This window comes from Lissotriton helveticus, chromosome 4_1 (genome assembly GCF_964261635.1).
Source record: "Lissotriton helveticus chromosome 4_1, aLisHel1.1, whole genome shotgun sequence".
In the NCBI taxonomy this organism is placed as follows: Eukaryota; Metazoa; Chordata; class Amphibia; order Caudata; family Salamandridae; genus Lissotriton; species Lissotriton helveticus.
Window position 1 is genome coordinate 918,470,609 of NC_136063.1, and position 26,967 is coordinate 918,497,575.

At 46.2% G+C, this 26,967-nt stretch overlaps 1 protein-coding gene across 2 annotated transcripts in view; it reads left to right on the plus strand.

Moving 5' to 3' along the window:
* The first annotated feature begins 12,912 nt into the window (after positions 1-12,912).
* RTTN (rotatin) overlaps positions 12,913-26,967 on the plus strand; it is an 891,871-nt gene continuing 877,816 nt past the window's right edge. For both annotated transcript variants that reach the window (XM_078687523.1, XM_078687524.1), the window contains exons 1-2: positions 12,913-12,986; positions 13,215-13,286. In XM_078687523.1, the coding sequence (XP_078543649.1) occupies positions 13,256-13,286 (31 nt within the window). In that variant the 5' untranslated portion in view covers positions 12,913-12,986; positions 13,215-13,255. The remainder of the gene's footprint in view (positions 12,987-13,214; positions 13,287-26,967) is intronic.

Here is a 26,967-nt window from a genome sequence, read left to right on the forward strand (position 1 = left end):
ACATTGTGATTGTGGTCATTAGGTTATACTTACCAGCATCCATTCCCTCAGCTATTCGTTCCAGGCTCTCCGGGTGCAGTATTCCAAGCACCTTCTCCTCCCATTCAGTGTATGGTATTGGCTGGATGGGACTGCCGGCGCCAGTACGCTCGGCCCGCTCACGGTTCTTGGTTCTCATTGACTTCACCTTTGCCTTGAGGTCGTGCCACCGCCTCTGGATGTCTCTTTTGTTGCGTGGTGCGGTCCCTGATGCGTTCACTCTGGTGACTATCCTTTCCCACATTCTGGTTTTATTGGCGAGTGTGGTCTGTTGTACAAGGTTTCCAAACAGGTTGGGTTCTATGCGTATGATCTCATACACCATGACTTTCAGCTCACTCTCTGTGAATTTGGGCTGTTTCTTGTGGGCCATGGTGTGTGCTGTGCAGGGTGTTGGGGGTGCAGGTGTGTGGTTTGTTGTGATGGTGTTGTGGTGGATGGTGAGGTGTGTGTGTTGATGTGCAGGTTGTTGTGTGGCTATTGGTGTATCTGGTGCTGTGCTCTGCTGTGTATGTGGTGCTGTGCTCTGCTGTGTGCTTCTTCCTCTCAGTTCTGCTGTGACCCTCTTTCTTTCGGTTCTGCTGTGATGCAAAGGATTGTGGGGATGGGAGGGGCTCCTTTTATTTTCATCTTTGTGTCTGTGTCCCAATGGGATCTTGCAGTCAGGTATGTTATGGGTGTTGACCCTTGCCTTGCCAGTCAGGTGTTCCACCATGGGGGTGTGTTTTTGATGTGGGTTATTGGGGGAGGGGTGTGTTCTGATTTGCTGGATTGCATAGTGCCTTGCAGCCGCCATTTTTTTGGCGGTCAGACCGCCGCCGGGGATTAGCTTTGGCCCTCCGCTGTTACTTACATTTGTCGATGTTATTTTCCGCCACTGTCGTGGAAGGGGATGCTTAATGTTGCCCTAGCGGTGTTATCCTAATCGTGCGGCCGGTCACACCGCTGCACTGTCGGCGGTTGGGCCTGTTACCGCGGCCACTCCGTCCGTGGCGGTCGTTTGTTTTCAATGGTTCTGTCCGCGGTCGGCGGTCTTTGTTGTCATCCCTCCGCCGCGGACGGGTTTTCTATGCTTCCGTCCGCGGACTTTAATGACATCCGTCCGCCGCGGTCAGGTTTTGCTGGAGGGGAATCATAATTGCACTGCCGGTTTCACCACGGTGCGGTCGGATGGTCAATTCCCGCGGGACTGGCGGTCAGGACGCTTTCCGTCCGCAATCCTAATCGGCCCCTAGGTTTGGTCTTTTCAAAAATATTTCATGTAGATAGGGGAACTAAAGGAACTCACGAGATAGGTAAACCACTAACACGTAGAAGAAGAGAAAGTTTTGCAGAAATAATAGTTGACATTTTTGGAGCACTGATACCAGCAGTGGGTATATCATTTAATGCAAATAAAATTCGGAAATTATCGACGATAGTAGATCGTTTGTCAACTAATAATGCCGGAGGATTTACTGAAATGGTTGCAATGAGGGCTATGGTGATGCAAAATCAACTTGCTCTTGATTTCCTATTAGCAAAAGAAGGAGGAGTCTGTGGAGTATTGAAAGTACAACATTGTTGTACCTATATCCCGGATAAAAGTTAGAACATTCAAAGATACATTAAGAATATTACTGAATTACATAAACAAATTGCCCCTCTTGAGGTTGATGGTGTTCTGGAAAAACTTGGTAAGAGTTTTTCCACTGTAAGAAATGGTTTGCAGAAATAGGTAGCTCATTGACAGTGAACATACTAATAGTAATTACAATAGTAATTTTAATGGCATTGATGTTAAGACTAGTGTGTATATGTATTAGAAGGGGAAAAATCGAATAGCAAACAAAAATAAAGATTGAGAAAAATAAGCAGAGAGAGCGAGAAATGGGAGAAATCAAATTTGAAGAATTTAAAGAGAAGGTGTACAACAATTCTAAAAGACAGAGTATGAAAGATACTTAGGTTTGAACTAAACAAGAAAGGATAAGAACTAGAAACAAGTTTTTGAAAAAATTAGTAGGGATGGTTTTGTGGTGATGTTAAATCACCAAAGGGGGTAGTTGATGGAGCAGGGGAGTAAACAAACATGTTTTGTACCCCCTCCAAAATTAACCCCTCATAACTTTAATAATATTGATTGTGTGAATCATGTAAACTAATGAACAAAAATGCACATTATATTTAGACATTACATGGGGAAAACTAACTGCTGTTTTCAAAAACGAATTTATTAATGAAACATGAGTCAAACTAATATAGAACTGTGATAACGTAGATATAAACGAGTAAATGCATGTATTTGTGTATGTAGTAGAAATTGTATCGTGACAAAAGACTGCAGTTGGTAAGTAAAATGCTTTATATGTTGCTTCGCTCGGTAACATATAACACGGGTAATTAGAATGGTGGGAGGTAAACAGAAGGGCTTATTTACTATATCTTATTTCTCGTGTGTTTGTTTTCATATCAGTTCCCATTGCGGCCTGAACGGCCTAGTCTGAAAATGGGTGCTGCTAAATACGTGATGGTGCACTTGAGTTTAAAGATAGCCCCCGCACATGCGCAAAGGATGGATGCTCAGTTCTGAGTGTATGGCCTATGCTCGGAGTGAGAGATGTCAAGGCCAGCCTGGCCTGCAACGGGAGTTGTGGCAAGTTAAGCAATATTGAAAAGCCTGGGAACAGATAAGCATTGAAACCTCGATGCGCAAAACTGTATCAAATTGTTGAACAAGTACAAATGTGAACATTGGATGAAGTAATGAGAACTCCTGGTATGAATTTGCACTTTTGCAAACTGGTTTGAGCAAGGAGGACATGAGGTGATCATCGCCACCCCTCCAATTGACCAATGAGAAATGAGTGTAGCCCCTAAAAGTTTCAATTTTGGGTTTAGAAAGTTAGTGAAAGGGTATAAAAGAGCTTGTGTTCATGATCTTGTGTGGCCGTTATTTTCGCACCTTTACTCAGCACGACATGCTGTTAGTTGAGACAATTTCTTTTCTATGGTGTAATAGATTTTGAACATTTTGGACTTTGAATTTTGATGGGGAAAAAGAACGAGATATGTTTGGCGTATAACTGTCTAGCTGTAATGTAGCACGAGCGAAAGCGGTTTCTAGGGTTGGGCAATTCTGGGCTTTTCTAGGTATGTGTCGCCATGACCAGCTCTAGGTCAGAACTTTTGTTGTACTCTGCCATCAGTTGGCGTTGCGGTGCGTCTGTCTTGGCTGTATCCGGACAGGGTGCCCTGGGTGTGGCAAAACGGTATATCAGCTTGGGGTTGATAATTGGTGCGTTAAGCCAATTTGTACTGCCTGGGTGTCATAAAGTGGGAAGGCCACTGGGGGGCAGTGTTTCTCATGTTGGCGGAAAATGATTGAATAATGCCTTCATTCAATAATAAGAGTAGCGACCTATAGGATTGCAGCCAAAGTTTTCAGGGCGTTTTTATTTGATGGAAAAGTCAACGCTAAGCAAGCAGTGGGCATCAGTAGATTTGGGTTGAGCCCGTCCGTTTCCTGCGTAAGGGCTGTGACTCCTGATTTGAATTTTTTGAGTCCATAGTCCTGCTTGCGGTAACTGGAATAAGGCGTGTTGATTACATAACTGGATGCGATGACTGAGGAGGTTCCTGGTGAATTGTTTTGTCCAACGCCGAAGTGAGCCTCTAGTGCAGGGCCAGAATCATTAGATGACTGCAGCGCGACAAAGGTCTTTTAAAGGCACAGCTACAAAAATGGTGCATGAGAAGTAGTCCTTAAGGCCCACCCCTCGCAAGGAGGGCAAACAGGTGTCACACATGGTAACAAGCTATTAGCTGCCAGTGTTTTGGGCAATTAACCAGCAGGAAAAGTTTGAGGGAGGCTGCTGAGTTGCCTGGGATTGTTTGCTCATTCCGGGGCTAGTGATGGTTACTTTTCAGGGTATGGTTTGAATTCTTAGTTGCGTGTGGATACTTTGACAGGTTGCCCTTACTCATCAACACAGCGATAAAGTTGCAATTTTGTGGAGTGTTGAAATAGGTTGGACTTGGAGCAGTAGGACTGTGGGCCGATTGACCTAGTGAGTTATGTAATCCAGGGTAATTGAAATACCCCGGTGTGGAGTCCCTCTAGTGTGCCACGGTGGGAGTGCGGTTGGCACTTTGCAGTTACACTGCCCCTGGGCTAAGTCAAAATCTCTGTCTAGCCACCTGGGGGTGGGCTGGGTTCAGCTTAAGTATGTACTCCCTTCTCCTGACTAGAGAGGTGGGGTCAGCCAGGCTCAGGCACTTTCCCTAGCCTACCAGAAACTCCATTTACAACATTGGTAGAGAATGCCTAGGATTTGTTTGCAGTCCATTTGCAACCACCCCACAGGGCGAATGTTTTAGGGCACTAGGTTTGTGGAGGGCCCTTGTGTGGGAGTCGGTTGAAGAGCGAAGGTCAGGCTAGGATGTCTCGGACTTTCGCCGCACGGTTGAGTCCCAGCCACGAGCGATTGTATTAGGGTGAGCGGGCTGTGGATCAGGAAGCGCCCAGGCATCAGTAGCACTGAGCAGCTTACAGCCAGATGCAGTATCCGATGCAAGTGGCATCTGTTAGAATAGAGCCCTACTCTGGGGTACTGCCTCAAGTGCTTGGAGGTCTGTTGGCACCGTCTTTCAATGGAAGCCATTGTCTAGTGGGCTGCTCCGAGCAGAGCATTTGCAGGCATCTTTTAATAATTGACTCAGATAACTGGGACAGAAATTAAAGGCGGGCTATATAACTTTCTGCTCCCTGCATCAGGAGTGATAGTCAAAAGGGATGGCACTTCAGCCAGGTAATGTTAGCATACATCCACTCCAAGTCGATGGTTTACGGTCACCCTGGGCCGCATTTACACAGATCAGTATTAGGCCTTTGGGTTTGTCAGTGCCATATATTACTACATTGAACTGAACAGGAGGTGTGACCGTGGGTTAAAACAGCAGAAGTTTCGGGAGAGCAAGTCTCCACACGTGGTCATGGTGTAGGTTTAATTAATTAGAGTTGGCACTCTTATTTGACCAGGGGTTTGATGCTACACGAGGGCTTTGCCGCGCTTCGGCCAGAGCACAGGCATTGGGTTTTCCAGGGGGCAGCAGATGAAGGCAAGGCTCTTTCCAAATCTGGCACCAGAACACAAACATAGTCAGGGCCAACTTGTCTGTTGGGTGACTTGTGTAGGCACCTGGGTTGCTGTCGCTCCACGTAGGGGTGAGTTGGCTCCAATAGAGGGCCTATGCATATATTGTTTCAAACCAGATATGACACCAGTAAGGTGTTCACCAGGGTCTAGCAATCACAGAGGTCTGTGAAATTGTCTGCTCAACGGCGCAGATTAGTGCATTCTAGAACCAAGGTTAGGTGACACAGGAGGGTGATTCAAGATACACAGGTGGTGTGACGGAAACACAAAACTGTCAGTTTATCCTGGGTAGGAGGTTCCATATCACCAACCTGAAGGGTGCCATGTGGCAAAACCAGTAAATATGTTTAAGAATGACATAGATGCCAGTCAGGAGAGGTTTGTCAAAGTTATTACACTCATTGCCAGGCAGTGTTAATAACTTTTCCACTCCAAACCTATAGCTTAGGTTCCTGGGCCGCATACACACAGCCCGGTATTTGGCACCTGCAGATCGGCGTCACAAGTTGCTAAAATTACAACTGTACAGAGGGCGTACTTGCTGAGCGGGCAGCATTGCTACGGCCTCCAAGGGCCGATTTGTCAGACACCAGTAACAGTGAGGGTGGCTTTCCCTCAGTGCAGTTGTTAGGGGAATTAAAATTCCATGTACAGGTACAGTGTCAGTCGCCTGGGCATAGTTCTTGCAGATACTGTATCATATTAATTTTAATAATCGCTTTAGTTGCAAGAAGAAAGCGTGAGATTCCCTCAATTTCAGCAACTGGTCACATTGCCAGCAGCGAAGCTGCCTGGGGGGTCTGGGTGCAGTCACCACAGATTATAACTGAGCAGGCAACAGCTTGGCAGGGAAGTAGGGATGTGGAATCGATTGCCCACTTAGCAGTATTACTATTGCACAGGAGGATGTCAGCCTATGCTGGGTAGGAGGATCCGCATCACCAACCAGATACACAGTTAGAGGTATGACCCAAAAAAAAATGGTGAACTGCTTAAGGTTCTAATGAACAGTACGGTTTGTGGTATCTTTTCGAGGGGAAGAGATATGTTAGGGACGCCATTGCGTACAATTTAGCATGTCCAAGCAGGTGTTGTTTTGTTGCAAGCTGCAACAGGAGTTTCCCTCATTACGCCAGCAGCTGCTCTCGTGGCCAGCAGGACGCAGCCCAGGAAGTCTGTGGGTGAATACCTCAGATTAAACTATAAAGGCAAAATTACCATACAATAGGAGGGATAATGGCAAGTACACGAAGGCTCCCTTGCTTAAGTCCCATATTACATGGCGGGATAGTCACCAATTGACACTGGGAACCTTAGCTTCTAATAGTATTGTTGGTAATATACACATGACTCCATTGTCCCGTGGGGTATGTAGTCCCACTCTGAAGTGTAGAATGCATAAGAAATGCACATTGCACTATTTCGAGTGTGACAGGTGCAACAATTTGATCCCTGCCAAAGCAAACTAAAAAATCTTAGGGTCAGATGCACAACATACAACTGTTCACTCCAGCCTCACTGAAGGAAGTCTGTTGGCAGCGGTGTTTAACGGGACGTCTTGTGCCTGGATACGGCATTGCACGGGTGACACAGCAGATAGTCTGCTGTCAGACAAGGGTACTTGCGGGCTAGGAGGCCAAGCCATGTAGCAGAACCAATGCTAAGCCCCCCTCCCCCCCCTGGACTGCCTGGGAAAGTGAGTGCAGTGGGATTTGCAATGTTTCAGGTATTTTTCCGCCCATACAGGGGCAGAAGGGTACATTGCAGATATCTGTATGGAGTGGGGGGCAAGACCTATAGAGCATCAAGGGTCACTGCTGGGTAGCTAGTATGTGGGTTTCTGTGATCAAGCTTTAGTTAAGCAAGCCTGGTAGTTGGCGTAAGTTGTCACTACATAGGGTGGCTGTGACTGCGATAGTGTGTGCTATGCGAACAGTGTTGTTTGCCATTGGTTTATTAACCGCAAAGGTTTGTGCACATGTCTGATCAACCCCAACAAAGTAGGTGCACTCTGCTCCCGGGGCATGTTACCTGCTTCAGGGATGCATGACATGCCTCGTCCGCATAGCCAGAGTATATAGGCTGGTTGTGGAAGCGGTCTTCTTAGCAAGTGTGCTGCTGTCCCATACATTTGGAAAACAAGCAATAGGGAGCTCAAAATGCTAGTAGGGCTGGAACTACAGGTTACAGGAGGGGTGAGCCACATCAGCGTGCAGGGTGACATAGCGATGTTTAAGAGAGAGCTCCCTCCTGGGAAGCCATCACAGTCTGGCAGGCATGTGAGGCACTGGTACATTCCAAGAGAAGGATAACCAGCTCCATGCGCAAGTTTGCTGAGCAAGGGGCTTTGGCTTCAGCAGGCATGGGCTACGCCTATCTTGGCACGGGGCGAAGTCTAATGAAGCAGTGGAGCATTCCCGCTAAGCATAAAAACATCCTTTATTGTTTGATTAGTTAAAATCTTACAATAAAACAAATTCATACAGTAAACCGTTATATACAATTTGATTAGCAGCAATTCCTTAAAATTCTGTACATCTTTTGAGTGAATATTTTTGATAAAATTCATTACAGTAAAATGTAAATAAAGTAAATGAATAAGAATTAAAAAAAGAAAGAATATAGGGGTTTTTAGTTCGCTGTTTCTTGGACCTCTAATTGTTTCCAGACTTTAGTTACAAATTTTACGAAAGCAGAATTCATAATTGTATCATCTGAAGAAAGACATAGGATCAATGCCTGTCTACAAGTTCGTACCCCTCTTTCATTAAATATTCTCTTTAGTATAGTTACTCTTTCGTTTCCCGCTAAGGGTGTATAGTGCTATGCGCAAATTCAGACCAAAGAGGTTTTGGGTTCATCAGACATGAGCTGATCCAAATGAAGGTGAGGCGATTTTGTGGCTGATGAGCTTCACTTGTCACAGGTTGGAAGGGACCTGATCCTCTTGGACATGCAAGAGAAACTGGAAGGAGCCGGTTGCAAGTGAAGAAAGTGCTGTTTGGTTGGTGGGAGGCTCAGTAGGCGACAGGGACTGCCTCCAGAGCTGTGGCGGTGTTACAGGGCGATCTGGAAGCAGTCTGAGTACAGAAGGATACCTCTGCAAGAGCACAATAAGGGTGCCAGAGCCAAATCCCAGGAGCCTCAGGGGAGGGTCCTGGAACAATGACGTCGGCGCCCCGTTAGTCCATCGGGCGGTTGTGGGCCTGAACAACCGGGGGCTTGCCTTGCTACGCTCCGCCCTGAAAGGGGCGTGAGTAATAAGGGACCAATGTGTCACGTGATCCAGTAAGGGGATCACCCCTATAAGGGTAGCGCTGTTTGGGTTTCCACAGTGCTTGGCTCATCAGGGGGGCAGGGTAGCATAGGTTAGTACGGCTACCTGCCCTTGGATCGCCCGTAAGATAAGCCACCATTATTTGCATACTGTTGTATGTAATAAACCTGCAGCCATATTTTCTCCAAACAAAAAAGTTGTGTTGTGTATTTATTTATGCATGCCTTTTCTACTTTGGTGCCGGTGGGGATCATCCTGCGCCGATAATTCCATCTGCATCTGAGCACGTCCGGAACTTGGGAGTGGCTATAGATAGAGAACTATCAATGTGTGCCCAAGTGAAGAAGGTGGCGGCCACATGCTTCACTATCTTGCGTTGGTTAAAGAAGATTTTGTGGATGCTACCTGCGAATTCACAGAGGTCGGTGGTTAATGCCTTGGTGACCTCCCGGCTGGATTACGGCAACGTGCTCTATCTGGGGGCTACCAAGGCTGTCACCAGGCGCCTCCAACTGGTCCAGAACGCTGCAGCACGATTGCTTTGTGGCTGCAAACGAAATGAACATATCTCAGGTCGCCTTAGAGAGCTTCACTGGCTCAGAATAGAGAGCCGTGTGAAGTTTAAGGCCCTGAGCTATATGTATAAAATCAAATCGGGCACGGCTCCCAGATATCTGCAATCGCTAGCAAACATGTATTCCCCTGCTCGTACCCTCCATTCATCCTCTCAAGGGCTTTTCTGTGTGCCAAAGGTCAGACTTGCAAGGACTGGCGGTAAGTTCTTTTCCTTTATGGGTCCCAGACTCTGGAACTCTCTTCCCTTAGACATCCGCTCAGAAAGCAGCTACGGTCGCTTCCGGAAAGCCATAAAAACCTGGCTGTTTAATCAGTAACCTCTGGCTGTGCAGTATTACATGGCTCTTGTCTCTGTTAGCGCTGGGAAACCCTTTTTGGGTAGCTGTCGCGCTCTATAAGCTGAAAAAATAAAATAAATAAATAATGGAACTATGGGACATACCAAAACGTAATACCAGCCCGAGGGTGCCGAGGTGAACACCCCTAGGTCGACATTACGACCTGAACTAGACTGTGGTGTGATATGAGTGAGCTGGCGTTAAGCCAAAAGGGAGAAGCCCTGCAAGCATAATGGGCAAAAGTTAGCTATGTCAATAAAAATAAGAAAATACACATTAACAGATTAAATACGATACATAAAGATAATGGGGGTTATCAGCTGCTGTGAGCAGCAAAGAAAGAGGAATAAACTACGTCAGGAGCCTTTTATATGTGCCATAGCTGCCAAGGTTTCAGATTGCTATGTGTGACATTTTCCGAATTTCAGTGTAATTATGAGTGACATTTCAAAGACTATGAGTGACACTTTCTCATGTGCAAAATCAAGCAATGAAGATGAGGGAATCATATAGACAGCAGAAATTACACCCATTTGAGTATAGCTGCTAATGTTTCAGATTGCTTATGTGTGTCGGTTTCATACATTCAGTGGATTTAAGAGTCATTCAATGACTAAATGTGTGGCACTTTCTTACGACCAAAATCATGCAATGAAGTCCATGGAAATAGACAAATATCAGAAACACACGGATTTGAGCAACACGAAATTCGAACTGTGCAGCAGGTGCTTTTAAAGCTATTTTTTATTTTCTAAAAAAATCTGCACCCTCCACCACAACCTCAGCTTCAGGTGCGGCTGAACCACATGTAACAAAGGGATCTCTCTGACAAAAGCTGCAACCCACTGAGCTATCCACATAAAATACAGTTCAATAAAATACAAAATGCTGGTAGACTTTCTTTGCAGTAAGCATATTAACCCTCTGGGCTACTTAATGGTTAGAGTGAAAACTGAAAGTGCCACTAGATAAAACTCTGACCTCTCTGCAGCAGAACATTAAATATCATCTGACTTATCTCTGACATAACAAGTCTCACTGCGCTGTGAAAATAAAGGCTGCTGCTTCATTGTGCCAAACTGTCAAGCAAGGATGTTAAACTTTGCTCTAATAAATCATAAAAGCTGCTAGTTTAGACAAAACTTCCACCTTAGATGGCCCTGCATTTACCTCACAGACAGGCAACCTTAGTGTGCCCATTTCCAAGGCGCTATGCCCTCTCCCCTTTCTTGTAACAAACATACCAAATGTCATCAGTAGAAGATTCAATTAATTAATATCCGACTTACCTGAATCTCTTGACAGCTGTCAAAATGATCCAAGGAGAGGTGCTGGTGGCCTGGCACCGCGTAGATCTCTAGCCTGTCTCCTCTTCAGAGAGTTAAAGAGCAAGCCATGTGGATCTGCCTCAGTCTGTGCACTGTCACCTGCTCTCACTATGAGACTCATGCTGGCGTGCTGAGTCTGGGGCACAAGTTGGGCTCTGCTGGGCTGGGCACAGCAACAGAACATGTATTGCAAGGTCAGGAGGAAGTGAAGACCGGCTTCCTCCTTTAACTCTGGGCCCATGCAGCAGGAGATTTCTTGGGTACATTGGGGCCCGGCTGGCAGGCAGGAAATTCAACATCCTGCCACAGAATGTGCGCCAACCGGACACGGCTCCTCCGCAACAATGTGTCGATGTGGGACACCTGACGCCACCCGGCGAACAGTAGCAGAAAGTTAGTTTAAAGAGCGTCTTTGTATAATAACGAAATCCTTCTATGCCACAAAAAATACAGATCGGGTATTTGATGCATTTCAAAGATAGGTGTCTCTGCAGAGAGCAGTTAGAGACGAGCTTGTAGCGTCACTCCTCAATGCATGTCCGGGCACCGACCCTCCCGCAAGGAGAAAGTACTGGAAGTGTTTGAATCCTCAATCCGCCGCCCTTGCTTGCCCCTGATAACATGTCATTTCTATATTGAAAGCAATATGCTGCACTGACTAATTCCGCTACCTGGAAGTGCTGCGCCTTTTCAAATCAAACGAGGGCACTATAGCAGGCACAATCAATATTACCAGAGGTGTAGTAATAAGGATTGGTGTCTGTCACTATTTTTGAACAGTGGCTATTTTGAACAGTAGCTGCCCGCTCACTAGTGGTGCCGTGATGTCGTTTACATTCATTATGTGGAGCGCGTGAATTTCTGTTACACACAGCAGCCCCGCCCCCAAGCCTGCATGAAGCAGAGTGCACGCACGCTGGTGTCAGTCTGAAAACCGTGACAGAAATGAATCAGTCACTGACACTGACACTGGTCTTCTTGATCTGGCCTCCCCTCCAGTACGGCAACGCCGGGGAGGTCTTATTCTATGTGCAGACTGAGACAGTCAGCAGCACAGCAAGAAGTTGACTCCTATTGAGTCCCCTGCGGCGCAGCTGCTTGCTGACCTACCTCACTTGACGACGACACACTAATTATGTTCACATCCAGATTTAATCCCGAGCCCCCATGGTGTGCCACAGCCAGTAGTAGCACCATGAGGGCAGGCGGGCCCCTCTTGATAATTTGAGCAGTTCGGTCAGTCTCAGTGCTTTCTGAAAGCCGCGCGGCGACGCGGCTGACGCAGGAAATATACAGCAAAGCACTGGAGGCTGACTCCCGGGCAGATTTGTTACTTTGTAGCACTCTCAGCCAATTCAGAGCTGAGAGTAGACATTTAACTGTTAATTTACTGATCCCAACTGCAGCTGGCAAACGTCTGCAGGGAACAGCAGAGCCGGCACAGCGCGAGCTGGCACCCTGCCAAGCCAGACTTTCAGAGTGGCATGAATGCGTGACAATGCATTTCAATGCGTGTGTGTCACACCTGATGCGTGATACTTGGCAGGCCTGAAATTGTGCTGTGTGGACATTTTGCATCACGTGTTTTGTTTGTTACACATTCCTACTAGGTATTGCTGTTCGTGTTTTTAGTTGGCTGTTGAGCAAACAGAAAAGAAAATCCAGCGTAATCAGAGCCTCCGGTTCTGAAAAGATATTGGGCAATAATAGTTGCAAAACTAGTGATTCTAAGCATGGAGCCACGAGCCAGAAATGAGCACGTTCAAGGTGCTGAATTGTTTTTCTAGCCGTTTCTTACAGCGAGTATGTTGTCACTCACAAAGACCTGCCTAAAATAACGCAGGCTCTGGACAAAGCTACCTACTTCGACACTGGGGAAACTAGGTTCGAGTCTCGGCGTCAACTCAACGAGAGTCCAGTGATTATGGGCAAATCACTGTCTCCCCATGCCTAGCCCAAAATGAATGTGTCCTTGCGTAACGTATTTTGGAACTCATGTTGTAAAGCGATTCAATACAGGTCAAGATCACGCAACTATCAAAGAAGCTTTATTGAGAACTTGGGGTGAGGGCGTGCCTTAAGAAAGAGGTGGACGTTAAGGAAATTAGCGTCCATATTATATCTTTCAAAGGTACCCCGGGGGCGAAACAGCAGTGCCCCTTTGATATTCATTTGTATAGTGCCCCAGGGGTGCCAAATAGAACGCGATTGAGTCCGTTTCTTAGACGCGGACTCAGTGGCGGGTTTGAGAAGCGAAGGGGGCGGGTTGTGGGAATGGACGTGGTTGCCGGTAAGTGAACTTGCTCTGTCTGTACCTGTGGACTTTTTTTTTTAGAAAAGGTGAGTGTGAATATAATTGAGAAAAAAAGGAAGAGGTAATTAGGGAAAAGGTGCAGGTCTTAGGTGGATGTTTTTTGTATTCGTATTAGAAACAATGGTGTGGTTTTTTCATTGCTTTTCTAGTTTGTAATGCAGTGGAAGATGCTGGTGCATGACGTCCTTTCTGTTTATATTTCAGTACAAGCAGACGGGCAGCAGGTGTAAGTGATCGCCGCTCACATGGACGTCTCCGCCCTTCTCAAGAAACTGGGTAACAGCTTCACTTTGCATATGAAAGAAAACTTTCTCAAATCGTTGTTGACGTTGTTGTTGTTTTTATATAGCTCAGTCTCGACCCGAAGGTGCTTTACATGAGCACTAGTTACATTATACCAGTACGCATTCCCTAAGGTCTCACGACCGTAGTGTATCCTAATTAGTGCTTTAAATGGAAATATATAAGTACAGGCGGTCACTCTTTAGAGTACCTGTTTACTACTGAATAGTGCCGGTATTCCCATTAAATGCCAATAAATGTTTTGCAACAGTGCTGTCAATTGCAGATATTCTACTTTTAAAATTAAAAAGGGCAGTACTCAGTCCCGGATAGAACCTGCCCGTTTAAAGCAATGATCCAACCACAGAAGGAAGTACTATGCATAGCTGCCAAGGTTTCAGATTGCTTATGTGTGACATTTTCATAATTTCCGTGTAATTATTAGTGACCTTCAATGACTATGAGTGACACTTTTTCTCCAGCAAAATTAAGCAATGAAGACGAGGGAAACATACATATCAGAAATTACACTCATTCGCGCAAATAAGGACTCTCACACAACTCTGATATTAGCATAAAAGGTCACCTTTATTACAAGGACAGCCAAAGACAGACCCCGCAACATTAACTTTTTTCCCAACAATACCTTGCATTATTTTCCCCAAAACCTTTTCCATTGTATACATTTCCTTTCCAATGGTTTATTCTTTGCAACAATCCATAACTAGTTTTCCCTAACCATCAGTATAATTGCCATCTTTCCTTTTCTTTCCCACCTACCCTCCCAACCCCTCCCCCTAGAGAAAGGATGAATCCACTCTAGATTATCCTATCCCTTAAAACACGCCACCCAGGAAAACCTTCAGAGTTTTCCTGCCCCACCCAAACTTCATCCCAACCCAAATGACCCACTCAATCTGCCATTGGACCTCATGCGACTGAAGCTCTCTTCTCATTTTTTAATTTTTTTTTATATGTCTTTCTGTGAGCACCATAAATCCACACACCACAAGTTAGACAATGCATCCCGCAGTTCCATGAGATAATATGATTGGCCCATCTGTGAAAGGTGTACACCATCACTTCTCAACAAATGCAGCATTTCACTGTTAAAATGCTCGTGAGCCAGCACCGTGATACCCATTGCTGTGCAGAAAGTTTTTAAAGCTCTGTTCACTTTGCGGCGAGCTCGTTCAACAGCCGCATGTACCCTGACACCTCTCCATTGACTTCTTTACAAAAATTCTGTCCAAACTACCCGAATACCCACCCACTTGTCTTTGATTACCGCTAAATCCAGTTTCATTTGTTTAATGAGCGTCAATCCAGACAAGTCCACCAGATCGTTTTCGCCCAAGTGCAGTATTAACAAATCTGGAATACCCCAAGCCGCAGCCAGCTTGGATAGCGAAGGAAATAACTCCTTCCATTTCATTCCCCCCACACCTTTCCATACCACCTCATGGTCATTGCTATACAACCCAAGACCTCGTCCGTATATCTGCTGCTCAGCAAAAATTGCTGCCCATTCAACTATGGAATGACCAACAATCCAAGTCCTCTTTTTGCGAGGGAAATCCGCAACTCGACCTGTGATACAAAAACTAACATTAATACTATACACTGTAACCTTTGACATTACAATCTGACATATCTGTAGCAACAATTAGATTTCCATCTCCCTAATTGCTGCAAATCCTCCTTCCCCCGACCCAACCTAGCAGCTTCTGTAGCTGCACCTATTCTAAAAGAATGCGTACCAAAACTTTTCGGGTTTTCCCCCACCAATACCAAAGTTTTTCTCAGGACTGCCAAAAACTGGAAACTAGTCAACTGGTCTTTCTTCTTATGGCAAAATATCGTTCCTTCCTGAAAAAATGCAGACTTAACAAATGCTTCCCACTCCCCCACCGGGCAACATCCCACCACCCCATTCCTTCCCAATCTCACCAACATCCCACTTCCCTTTTGGTCTGTCTTTGACTGCCTCAACTTAATCTGTAAAATTCCTCCTCCCAGTACCTGAATATCTGATGTCTGTATCCCCACCTGATTTCGCAACCCCAGCAATTCCGAGATGCGAAAAGCTCCAAAAAACAACCATATATACATAGCCTAAAACGAAACAATTCCCATTCATTATAACAACAAACTGGCAAGACACCTAAGAGTTTTTGTAACAAATCAAAAGTAATGGGATCCCTCAACTGTTTAGCATGCCAAGTGGTTTTGCCAAAGCCTTTCAACATTTTTCGCAACAGGAAACCCATCTGAACCTCGAGTCCCAACAACATCTGGCTATAAAATGAAATACCAGCCAACTTGCCTGAAATCGTCGTATGGGACAAACCCTTATCCATCAAATATAACACAAACTCCAACACAAACTGTTCATTTTGCACCGCTGTACCGTCCATCCCGCGCTGCAACGCATAGCCTAGAAAGCCAGACCACGCCCGCTGGTAACTTCGTCTCGTTGCGTCCGCTAACGACTGCTCAACCAGCTCCGCAATTCTCAGTCCCCCAGGTCCCATATGCTCGAAGGGATCGCTGTCTTGTGTCTGTCTGCTCTGGGTGCCAGCTCCCGAAACCTCTGCCACTGGCAACGAGATAAAGCGTCCGCAATTGAGTTGTTCACCCCAGGAATGTGCTTTGCCTTAAAAACAATATTCAACTGAAGGATGCGCAACATAAACGCCCTCAACAATTGTAGGACCCTCACATCCTTTGCCCGCTGCCCATTGACCAGACTCACCACTGCCATGTTATCTATATGAAACAAAACACAGCGGTCCTTGAATTCCTCACCCCAGACATGCAGCGCAACCAATAGTGGAAAGAATTCTAAAAAGGCGATGCTACGACCCTGCTCCAACCAATGTGGCGGCCACAGCTCCACACACCACCTTCCTTCCCAGAACAACCCAAAACCCATGGCTCCAGAAGCATCTGAGAAAATTTGTACTTGCCATACCGTGTCTTCATCCACAAAATTGACAGACACTCCATTGAACTCCTCCAAAAATCTCAACCATATAAGCAAGTCCTCCTTGATTTTGTTTGTCAAACGTATGTGATGATGTGGCAATACGGCCCCCGCCATAGCAAAACCCAAGCGCCTGCAAAAGGTCCTACCTGCTCTAACTACTCTGCATGCAAAAGTCAGGTAACCCAGAAGCCTCTGGACCTGACGCAGTTGTACTTTCCTAGCACCAATCATTTCTTGTAGAAAAAGCCTAATCTCTTGCACTTTAGCCAAAGGCAAGCGAGCCACCATTGCTGTGGTATCAATCTCTATACCCAAAAAGACCAATGTTTTTGTCGGACCTTCCGTCTTGTCCTCCGCCAATGGCACACCAAATTCGCGTGCCATATCCTGAAAACAGGCCAAAACCTTAGAACATTGGTCAGTACCAGCCTCTCCCACAAACAAAAAATCATCTAAGTAGTGACAGACTGCTGCATGCTCTGATCGCCGAATGACACACCACTCCAAAAATTTGCTAAATGTTTCAAATAGTGAGCAGGAAATAGCACAACCCATGGGTAACACACGGTCCACGTGGTATGCTTCCTCAAAATACATACCCAGTAACTCAAAATCCACTGGATGTATGGGTAAAAGCCGAAAAGCTGCCTGAATATCGCATTTTGCTAGATCTGCTCCAGCCCCAGCCTTGCGAACCATCTGTAAAGCATCGTCAACTGACGAATATGACACAGCCGAGTCATTCGTCGAGATAAAGTCATTTACTGACTGCCCTTCCGGCCAAGACAGATGATGAATAAGCCTAAACTCACCTTGGGCCTTCTTCGGAATAACGCCAAGAGGTGACACCATCAAATTTGGCAAGGGGCAGTGTGAAAAAGGTCCAACTATTCTACCGAGGTCCAACTCCTTTTGCAATTTACTCCGCACCACCGTAGGCAATTCCTTCGCCGATTTGAGGTTATCCGCCCAGCGCAATACTCTAGGACCTTGATAGCCAAATCGAAAGCCCAGCCGAAAACCCCAAATCAACTTAACTGCCGCCTCAGTGTCCGTGTAAATCTCCAGGTAGCGCATCATCGCTTGCAACTTAATTGGGGTAGGAGCCTTTTGGAATAAGAGGTGGCAATGCCCCATGCCCCCTCTGCCCCCTCCCATGGTCTCCGAATTGCTGGTTAGGAAAGCACTGAAAGATGGCATGTCTACCCCCACACTGTGCGCATTCATGTTTGAACTTACAGTATTGTCGCCCACAGGAACCTCTATTGAAACCCCAACAAGCTCCCGTTGTAGGCAACTGACCCCTCCCAAAACCACCCGCCCCCATTGTGGGGGGACGCTGTGAAAAGGGCCGATAAGTTATTGGTAAACCACTGGCCGTATGAATCGTGTTAAAAGCCGAATGCCCTGACAACCATTGCAACCACAACTCTTGATCAACTTCTCCCCACGGTTTATCATTAAATAAACTCACCCTCGCCCGAAACTCCTCGTCGTAATTCAACCAAGCATATACTCCCGCCTGTAAATGCGCCCTTCTGATGATATCGATGTATTTAAACAGTGAAACCGCCCTTTCAGGGTAACGCTCACAATAAACACTGGCATAAATAAGGAATGCAGCCGTCCAATTCTCAATTGTTTTTGGCACTTTGGGGCGGCGAGACAACTCCAACTCCTCCTCCTTAGACCCTTTCCTGGCTTGTAAATCTCTATGCAGAAGGCGAAAAATATCCACATAATCGTGGCTCCAAATTCTCTGCCTAGTTCTCTGGGACAAATGGATACCCAAGGGCATAGCCACCCCCATATATGGCAATTTTGTACTGCTAATTCTCGGATTTTCACTGTGCACTGAACTAGCTACTGATGACACAGGGCTCCCTCCTCCCTCTTTGTCCTTCTGCCCCCCAAGCCCTGAAGTGGACTGCGGCCTCTCCACTGCCCTTGCACCCAACTCCTGACCTTTCGCCAATACCCCATTTCCACCCTCCACAGGCGCAACACCTGAACCACCTGCCAACGGCCGTGTCCACGCAGCCCACCAGTCTGTCTTACCTGCTGGTAGCTGCGAAGCTCGTTGATGAAATTCTTCAAGATCATCTCGCTGATGATGTCCGCCATGATGCCTATGTGCCGGTGAGAGAACCGCTCCAGGTCTCTGAAATACACTGGCAGAGGTTAATTGACCTACCCCCCTCCCACCAGCCGCCCGTCCACCCAAACCACCCGCCACTTCAGAACACACCCCACTTCTTGTATATATATGTCATTTTCTTTATCAAAATCTTCATCATCATCCTCATTTACATTTCCAAATTCAGCAATTTCAAAACTTGTACCTGGCCTAGTGCCAGATGCCACATTGATATCCTGATAAAATACCTCAGACTCAGGCCTCCGTGTAAAGCGCCTAGTCGCAGGCCTAAAATCCGCACCAGATCCGCTTCTCGAAACTACCCCCGCCCCAAAAGCCGCACTTTGCTTCGCCGTTTGAGAAAAAGAACTTTGCACATCCGGAGCAAAACCTGAAGCCTCCGGAAAGTTCCTGCCGCTCCAGCGAGGAACCGCTCCATACCTACCTGTTACCTGGTGAGCGGAGGTATCAGACCCTTGTTTCATTGGCAACTCAGCGTGCTCGACCCAAACCCATTGACCCTGCTGTGGCCCAGCCCCCGAGTCAAAATCCGCCTGTGGATGCCTTGGCGGAGGCCTAGATTCCGGAAACAATGCACAACCTTCCATGACTTGCCCCTCAAGCCCTCTGCCACCCCGTTCCCCCCCCCTCCCGCTCCGATAATCCCCAACTCGCTGATTCCAAGCAGCACCCCCCACCACTTGGCACTCCTGTATGATACGCGCGAATAAGAGTCTTCTTCCACCACGTCCGCGTCAATAAATTGCTTCGGGGGACCTCTAGGCTGAGGCACTACAATGTCTTGACAGTCCATGAACTCATTCTGCTGCATTAGGTCAGCCGACTCTTGCTCGCCGCCCATGCAATCTTCACCTTCCTCTGCTCCTAAGTGTCCATATTCATCCTCCTCGCTATCACTTGAATAATCAACCAAATTATTCCTCTGACCTTCAAAGCAAACTTGAGGCGCTATTTCGATTCTATTGCTGACCGTTGATACACCTTCTGAACTTTGAAGCATATCCCTTGACACTGCCTTGTCTGAATGCACCACTGACACTTCTGGCACCTGTGGCGCGATGTCCAGACCTTCATCGAAACCGCTTCCAGCAGCCCTTTCAGTCAACTGAACATGAGACACACGCGTGTCAAAAGCACCGCTGACTCTGCCTCCACGCCGTCCAACCCGTTTCTTGGCTTGTGGGGGAAAAACCACTCGACCTCCTTTCACAACAGATGGAGCCGACGCTGAGCGCAGGGGTGGGGGCTTCTTCCCTCGGCTTCCTCTGCTGACCGAACGCGCTCTCCTAGCACGCACAGCTGGCACCTTTTCACCACACGCAGCCTCAGAGAAATTACCTGCCACAGACCTGCAGGCGGCAACAGCGCGCACGACTCCTTCCGCTGCCAGGCGACGAGGACGCTTCACTGTGACCGAAGTTTCCACCACAGCTCCAGGGCGTAACAAATCGCTACGTCCCACCGCCACCAGCGCTCGAATTGCCTCTCTGGCAATTCCGTCAGCAGCCATAATTCGTCCGATGACGAGATGATGTCGAAACACAACTCACAAAAACAGTTTGCAGCGCTGACAGGAATACCTCACAGCTGCTCCTGTCAAACACGACACCACCGCTCCTTCACTCGCTCAGAGTGACGTCAACCCTCCCTCTCCCTCCCCGCGCCTGGACCCAGCCCCTCCCACCCACCCGCCTCCCAATCAGGTCGCGTGAGGTCGTCCCTCGCGCGAAATACCCCAGGGGGACATCGGCTCTTGCCCAGTCCCCCTGGGGGCCCATTCAGCAATGAGAAACTCTTAAGAAGAGCTTAAAACTGCTGCAAATGACCAGAAATGGAAGGGCACCTTAGTGCCTGCTCTGTCGGGCCATGAGATACTGCAGGACCCAGTGGGGCATGCGTTTTGCCAGTAAATAACAACATCAAGGTTCCGCTATCAGATTACACATGAGGGCACTGTTTCTGCCGGTGCCGTTTCCAGATAAATGTTTATATTTATTAAGCGCTTCACAGAGAGAAACAGATAAGAGGGTATGTGATTTGGTTACTCTGAGCTGGACAGGATGAGACCAGGGCACAAGTCCTAAAAAAGAGAAGTGGGGGGACGCAGATGTCACAACAGGAAGTGATGTCACAAAAGGTGGCTTGCATTCAGTTGCAGTTAATAGTTATCGAGCTCCTGGTAAAATAAGTGGGGGGACGCCGTCGAACCCGTGTGGTACCACGACTCAAGCCCTGGATGAGACTGATTAATTGAGCAACAAAAAAATTACCAGTTCAATATATTCCCAAATGTTTGTGGACCATTAGCAGTGAGTCGGGTTGCACTGCACTGCAGCAGCTGCTTTAATTATTTTAATTTATAACGGACAGAGTCTGCACCCAACAGCAGGCACACAGAGCTGAGCTTCACAGTGACACTGTGTGTGACTGTACTGTACAAACTAGGGATGGCTGTACAGTCAAACCTGTCAGTGCGGTGACTGGGGTCATGTGGGTGGAGGGAGCGACAATGCCGGGGGAACTACTAAGGCTTTAAGCGCCCTCCTGCGCAGCGAGATGATCATGATTGGACTACCAATGGGAGACTGGAGCATAGCTGACAAGTTTTTAAATTGCTTATGTGTGACATTTCCATAGTTTCAGTGTACTTATGAGTACTGCCTAATGTGTGACAAATTGAGTGACAATTTCTTGCAAGTAAAATTAAGTACTGATATATGTATAAAATGTTAAGAATCACAAAGTATGACCTTTTGAGCAATAAGAAGCACTAGGCTGACTATATGGTCCATTCTAAAATACTGCCCTTCAGAAGTAGATGACCCAACCCAGTACTTTCTAACTCTGTTAACAGAAGCAGCCAGCCCTAGTGATTGTCTTCAAACCCCGTACACACCCAGCAGATCTACCCCTGCTTAATGCACTATAACCCCGTTTACAGCCATCAGAGACAGCCCAGCCAGTTCAAAAACATTTTAGCCCCATTTGCATTAACCAGAACCAGTGTGGTCCTGCCCAGTCCATTATAGCCCCATTACCACCCTTTAGAGCCAACCTGGTCCTGACTAGTCCCCTCTAGTACAACAACAAGGGCAAAAAAGCATTGTTGAAAATAAATGCTAACGATTTTATACAAAGACATGATTACCATGTCTGGGCCTTTGCGGAATATTAAAACACAATTCTCCAGGAGAGGTGGCAACCCTACTGGCTTTTCCCAGGCCATTTTAACCCAATTCACTACTTACCTAGGTTGTCTACATCTGGCTGTGGGTGACTAGGCCATGCTCTGCATTGCAGAATACTGCATGAGGTAGGCCAGACCTGGCGTGGCCTGCCTTGCTTCAGCCCGTTTGGTAATCTGTTGCTGCTACAGGCTGGCAGAATTAAAACAAATCTATGGTAGGGCAGCCAACTTGGGCTTTCTGATACCTTTGGTTCAAGGTTGCGCTATATAAAATTGAAATGAAACATTACCCAGAAAAAGTTCTGCCCAGATTCCTCTGCACTGGGCGGAGTTCTCAGAGTGAAAGAAGGCCTGCCTCTGTCTCTAAAGTCACAGGGCTGTAACAGTGTTACACTGCATTAGAATTAAAGTACAGGATCGGAGGGCGCCTGAGGCACATGCTGGCTGGACCTGGAGAAAGCTCTGTGTTATTGTGACCAGAAATGGAGCAAACAACTTAGCTGGGAAAGTCCGGTTTCTATAGCATCTGGTCACGTCTCCATGACCTGGGCCCAGCTTATGCTTCAATATGCAAGTTGTCTCTCAGGTGCCTAATATGGAGTGATATACAAGGAGGGTCCGGGCATCAAGAGTAGAGAGCAGGGAGAGCCATGTGATTAGTCTCCCTAGTAGCGATAAACCTCCTGCGCTGTGGCCTACGGCACCTGATGCCCTCTATGACCGACAAGTTAGTGTCCACTCATGGTCCTGCCATTCATCTTCCCACAGTGAGAATTGCAACAGTGGACATGCTGGAGCTGCAACCTTGACCAGTGATGCATGGACATGCCTGGAAAACAACATGCGCTGAATCCACATGAGCATGGGCCAGGATTTGCTGTTGCTTATGTTGAAAGTCATCTCTCTCTCTCTCATACCCCACCACCACCAGAGCTACACCTCCCTCCAGAGAACAGATTATTTTTGATACTTAGAAACAATGTATCAACCTGCTAGACTCAAGAGTCTCGATCACCATAGCACCGGGTTTGCTGAAGCCGCCAGGCTAAAATACAGTTGCCTGGGGCAGCAGGCTGAGCGGCAATGCACAATAAGCTTGTGCCCAAGCTTCTTTTATTAAAGCTCTCATGATTCCCACATTGTCGTATATGCGTCATGAATGCATTTTAGTGCAGTGATGCGGACTCCAGCAAATGCATTAGTCTAATGGCTGATGCATGGTACTCGGCCTGGCTGACGGAGAGCCTACTGCTTACGTATTAGATGCAGTCAGATCAGCCCATGGATGTTCCCAGTTTCCTGTCCTGACCCATCTAAGTGAAGAACCCCGCTCCTCCCACTCAAGCCCCTTCAACTATTACTTTGTACCAAGCACTACACACCCATATCGAATTCCAATGTTCTGCTGGTGCTGATGGTTTTTTTAGGACATTTTTATAAGTATAATTTAAAGAAATTCAAACTATTCCTCCAGAGCAAACCGTTCAACAGTAGGCGGTCCAATAAGAGTATGTGAGATCATTTTGTGCTTCTGTAGCTGTTTGAATTAACTGAAAAAAAAGTTCTGTTAATTGTTTGGCATTTGTTCATCACACAAATTAGATTTTATCTTACTATTATTTTCCCATTTTATTAGTGGATTTAGAAACTTTGATGTAAATATATAATGGGCCCAACAAAGTATTACCACTTAAAGTGTAACAATAATTTGGGATGATTTAGTGAAAATGTAATGCTTCATCCTTTTCTGCGTCTTGGTGGATTTACTGCACTTTCTGGATAATCCAGCATTCAGATTAAAAAAAAACCATTTTATTGCTCAAACAGTTTCAAAGGTCGTGTTGAATACATTTTATTGGTATTTAAACACATTTTCTCAACACAACAACAAAAGTAGATAAACTGATTTACCTTCTCCTCTTCCCCAAACTCCACCCCCAAAAACTCTGGAATCTGCACAAAACTTTATAAACAATAAATATATTATACACTTGCATGCAGGGTTGATCCTGGAAAAGTTTGTGCAGATTGGTTAAGCAGTGGGGATCCGACAATATGCGTTCACGTATGTTTACTTAATCACCCCTTGAAGAAAAACTGGTGGACAGATCGCACCTAAGTGCTGGTCCAACATACAATTTGTATTTGGTTTGTTGTACATTGTTCCTTTTTAGGTCTCGCCTATGCAGCGCGCGTAGCTGCATAGAAAAGAGACCTTTAGCCATTGGCACAGCTTTGGGGGAAAAAACGTGCATGCGTTGCATTGCTTGCAATGGCAACACGAGCACGTCTGGCGATTCCCTTGCAGGAGCGCGCAGCGCCATATGGTTGCAATCATTGCGCCTTGCTGCGCGCTCCCGTAAGGGAATCGCGCAGCCACTCAGCAGAGCGGAGGTGGCTGCACATTACACAAGGAGCCAAGACAATCATAGCATGATTGTTTGCGTATATCCGTGCAAGCCGCTGTCACCACACAAAGCAGAACATTGCATCTGGATACCCTCACAAGTGATTAGTACACCATACAAATATGCATAACATAGCGTATCCTGGGCGCAACCTTGTCCACATACTGTCTTCAGCCTGCTTAGGCCTTGCCACCTTATCCCCCAGAGGTGCAGTGGCATAACGAAGTTTGAGAGGCCCCCCCTGCAAAGTACATGGAGACTCTAGACCCAGTCAGGAGCTCGCAGGTCAGAGGCCCGGTGCCCGTGTACAGTGCCGGAAGGGGTTCCCTGGAGCTCGGCTTCCCCGTGCACCGTAGGGGCTGCGGGGGCTATTGTTACACCACTGCAAAAATGTCTATCGTCGTAGAGACAGGCCAACTCCATAACAGATTTTTAGGATCCCCACCGAAATGTAATTAGATGCAATAATTTAGATTCATTGTAAGTACATTTATGGTATTTGGATATCCTGAAAATCTGTCATGGATCCAACTCTTATGGACCTACATTGGACTCCCTTGTTATGGAATGTGGCTAAACTGCACCATTCTGACCTCTGCCATCCAGTGCAGCAGAATCTGGAACTGAAATATTATCCAGCTATGGCTTGAACTTTAATAACTACATCAATAGAAACAATGTTGTTGGATTTAAAGCGATCTCTAGTAAGAAATTAATGGACAGCCTTTTTAATTTACTTCACCTGCATATTGATTTTCACGTAATAATTCAGCGAAATAATTTCAATTCACATCTCACTCGGAAATAAGAAGTAGCATTTGACTACAGCACTCAATGGTTAAAATATATTTTTTTAAACTAGGCCATGAGAGTGTATGCAATATTCCACAGCTTGTGCAGAGCTTGTTGAAGTGTTTTTTTTTAAGTGGTGCCCAGCCACTCTCTGGGTGACTGTCTTTCTTGTATCTGTCGGGATCCATCTGTAGATCATGCGGAGGGTGTTTAAGCAGGAGAAGGAGACGGCGTTGACTTGCTTAGTCATTGAGAGCGTTGAGTCGAGGATGATTCCCAGGTTGCGTGCGTGGTCGGTGGGTGTCGGGGCTAAGGAACCTGATATCTTATTAATTAAGTTTTATGATCATGTTTTTCATGAACGCATCTGCATTATAATAGAGGATCTGGTCGATTATTTGGAGAATTTTCATTTGCACCTGAACGAGAAATTTATACTGATATGGGTGGGGGAGTTTAACATCATGCTACTTGGACAATTCCCTTTTGTGCGGCTCTTCGGGCAGCACTGTTGATTTTTATACTGATATCTGCTGAGTTCTTACCATTTGTTTAGGATTTTAATATTATACAAAAATGTTTTTGTGACCACAACCCAATGACCATTTCCCTGAAATCTAGCGTAAAAAGGACTTGTGGTGGAAAAAGCCAGGAGTTATTACACAAAAATAAATAAAGGGCTTAGAGTGAAGTGGGATAAAATTTACCCAATAGCGTTTACCCAAAACATAAAGAAAATATGAAATCTGTCTTGGCCTGTCTATTGGATAATGCTAATCATTCCATAATTCTGCCAAAGTTTGATCTCCTATGTAGATCAAGCACAGACAAGCTATCTATAAAGAGGTCAAATCATGTGACACCGCTACACTGATGGTTTAGCGTGGCCTGCACAGCTGCCCACAAAAACCTGAGAGCCATCTTAAAGCAAACCCACGATCCCCATCTGATGTTCAAAAAGCCAGGCGTCAGTATAACAATATTCTAGAAGAAAGGAAAATGGAGATAAGATCCAAAGCATGGGAGGATCTTTTAGCAGCTGCAACGCTAACAGATAGCGTTAGGTTCTGGGAGGTAGTCATCCATCCCTTTTTCAATAATATGAAAGCCCTCAGGTTGAAACCATGATCCCGGAAGGTGAGTGCTTGAAACACTTCACAGAAGTTTTCACTCGGTGATCATACCCGACAAGCCCATGACAACTTAAGTAGGTATTACTCCCCACAGGCCAGTCAGCAGAGCCTTACCTCCCCCATTGAATTGAGTGAAGTAACCTTGGCAATTAACTAGTATGCCCCAGGAAAAGCGCCAGGCTCAGATGGGGTGGCATTCAACTTTTTTTAAAGCTAATGTTCAATTATGGGCCCATGCACTAAGGAAAGTAATCTGAAGTGCTGTGACCGGTCCTATCTCTGAATCCTGGAAGTTGGCTATTATATTCCCCAATCTCCCTTATCAATTCCACAATAATTTCTATTTAGGAAGTGTACTCCTGACCCGCCTTGAAGCCTGGGCAGAATAAAATAACATATTGTCCAAAGTCCCGTTTGGTTTTATACCTGGGATAAGAACCGTGGAAGAAGCACTAAACCTTCAGCTTTATTGTGAGTAAAAATGTGATGGCAAAGAAGGGGGGTCCTGCACTTGGCATTCTTTGATTTATCGAGTGCATTCAATTTAGTAAACCACGAACAATGATGAATAGTGGAGGATATGGGAGTTGATATAGATCTTCTCAACTCAATATGACAATGACATCGTGATCTGAAATCCAACAAGATAAGTATGCAATACCTAACGAGAAGAAGGGACAATAGGTTGCCTATATGTAAACCAATGTTCACTTAATGAAGGGAGGAAAAATGGAATTCCTCTTTTCGGAATAAGTGCCCTCCCACACCCAGCCAGCTAGGTGTCATGCTTCATCATAGAGCTATCTCCTCTTCAGGTCGGTGCTGCAATACCTGACGGGCACCCTATGAGGGGCTCTTTGGCGGAGATCTTTTATTCCGTGCCGTTTTGGCGCAGTGGGTGTGAGGGACCTAAAAAAGTGCAGATGTGTGAGATGTGGGTCACTAGAGTGTGTGTGAATTAAAACAGGAAATAGAAGTCCACTCAATTTTTTTTAATGAAACTGGCTT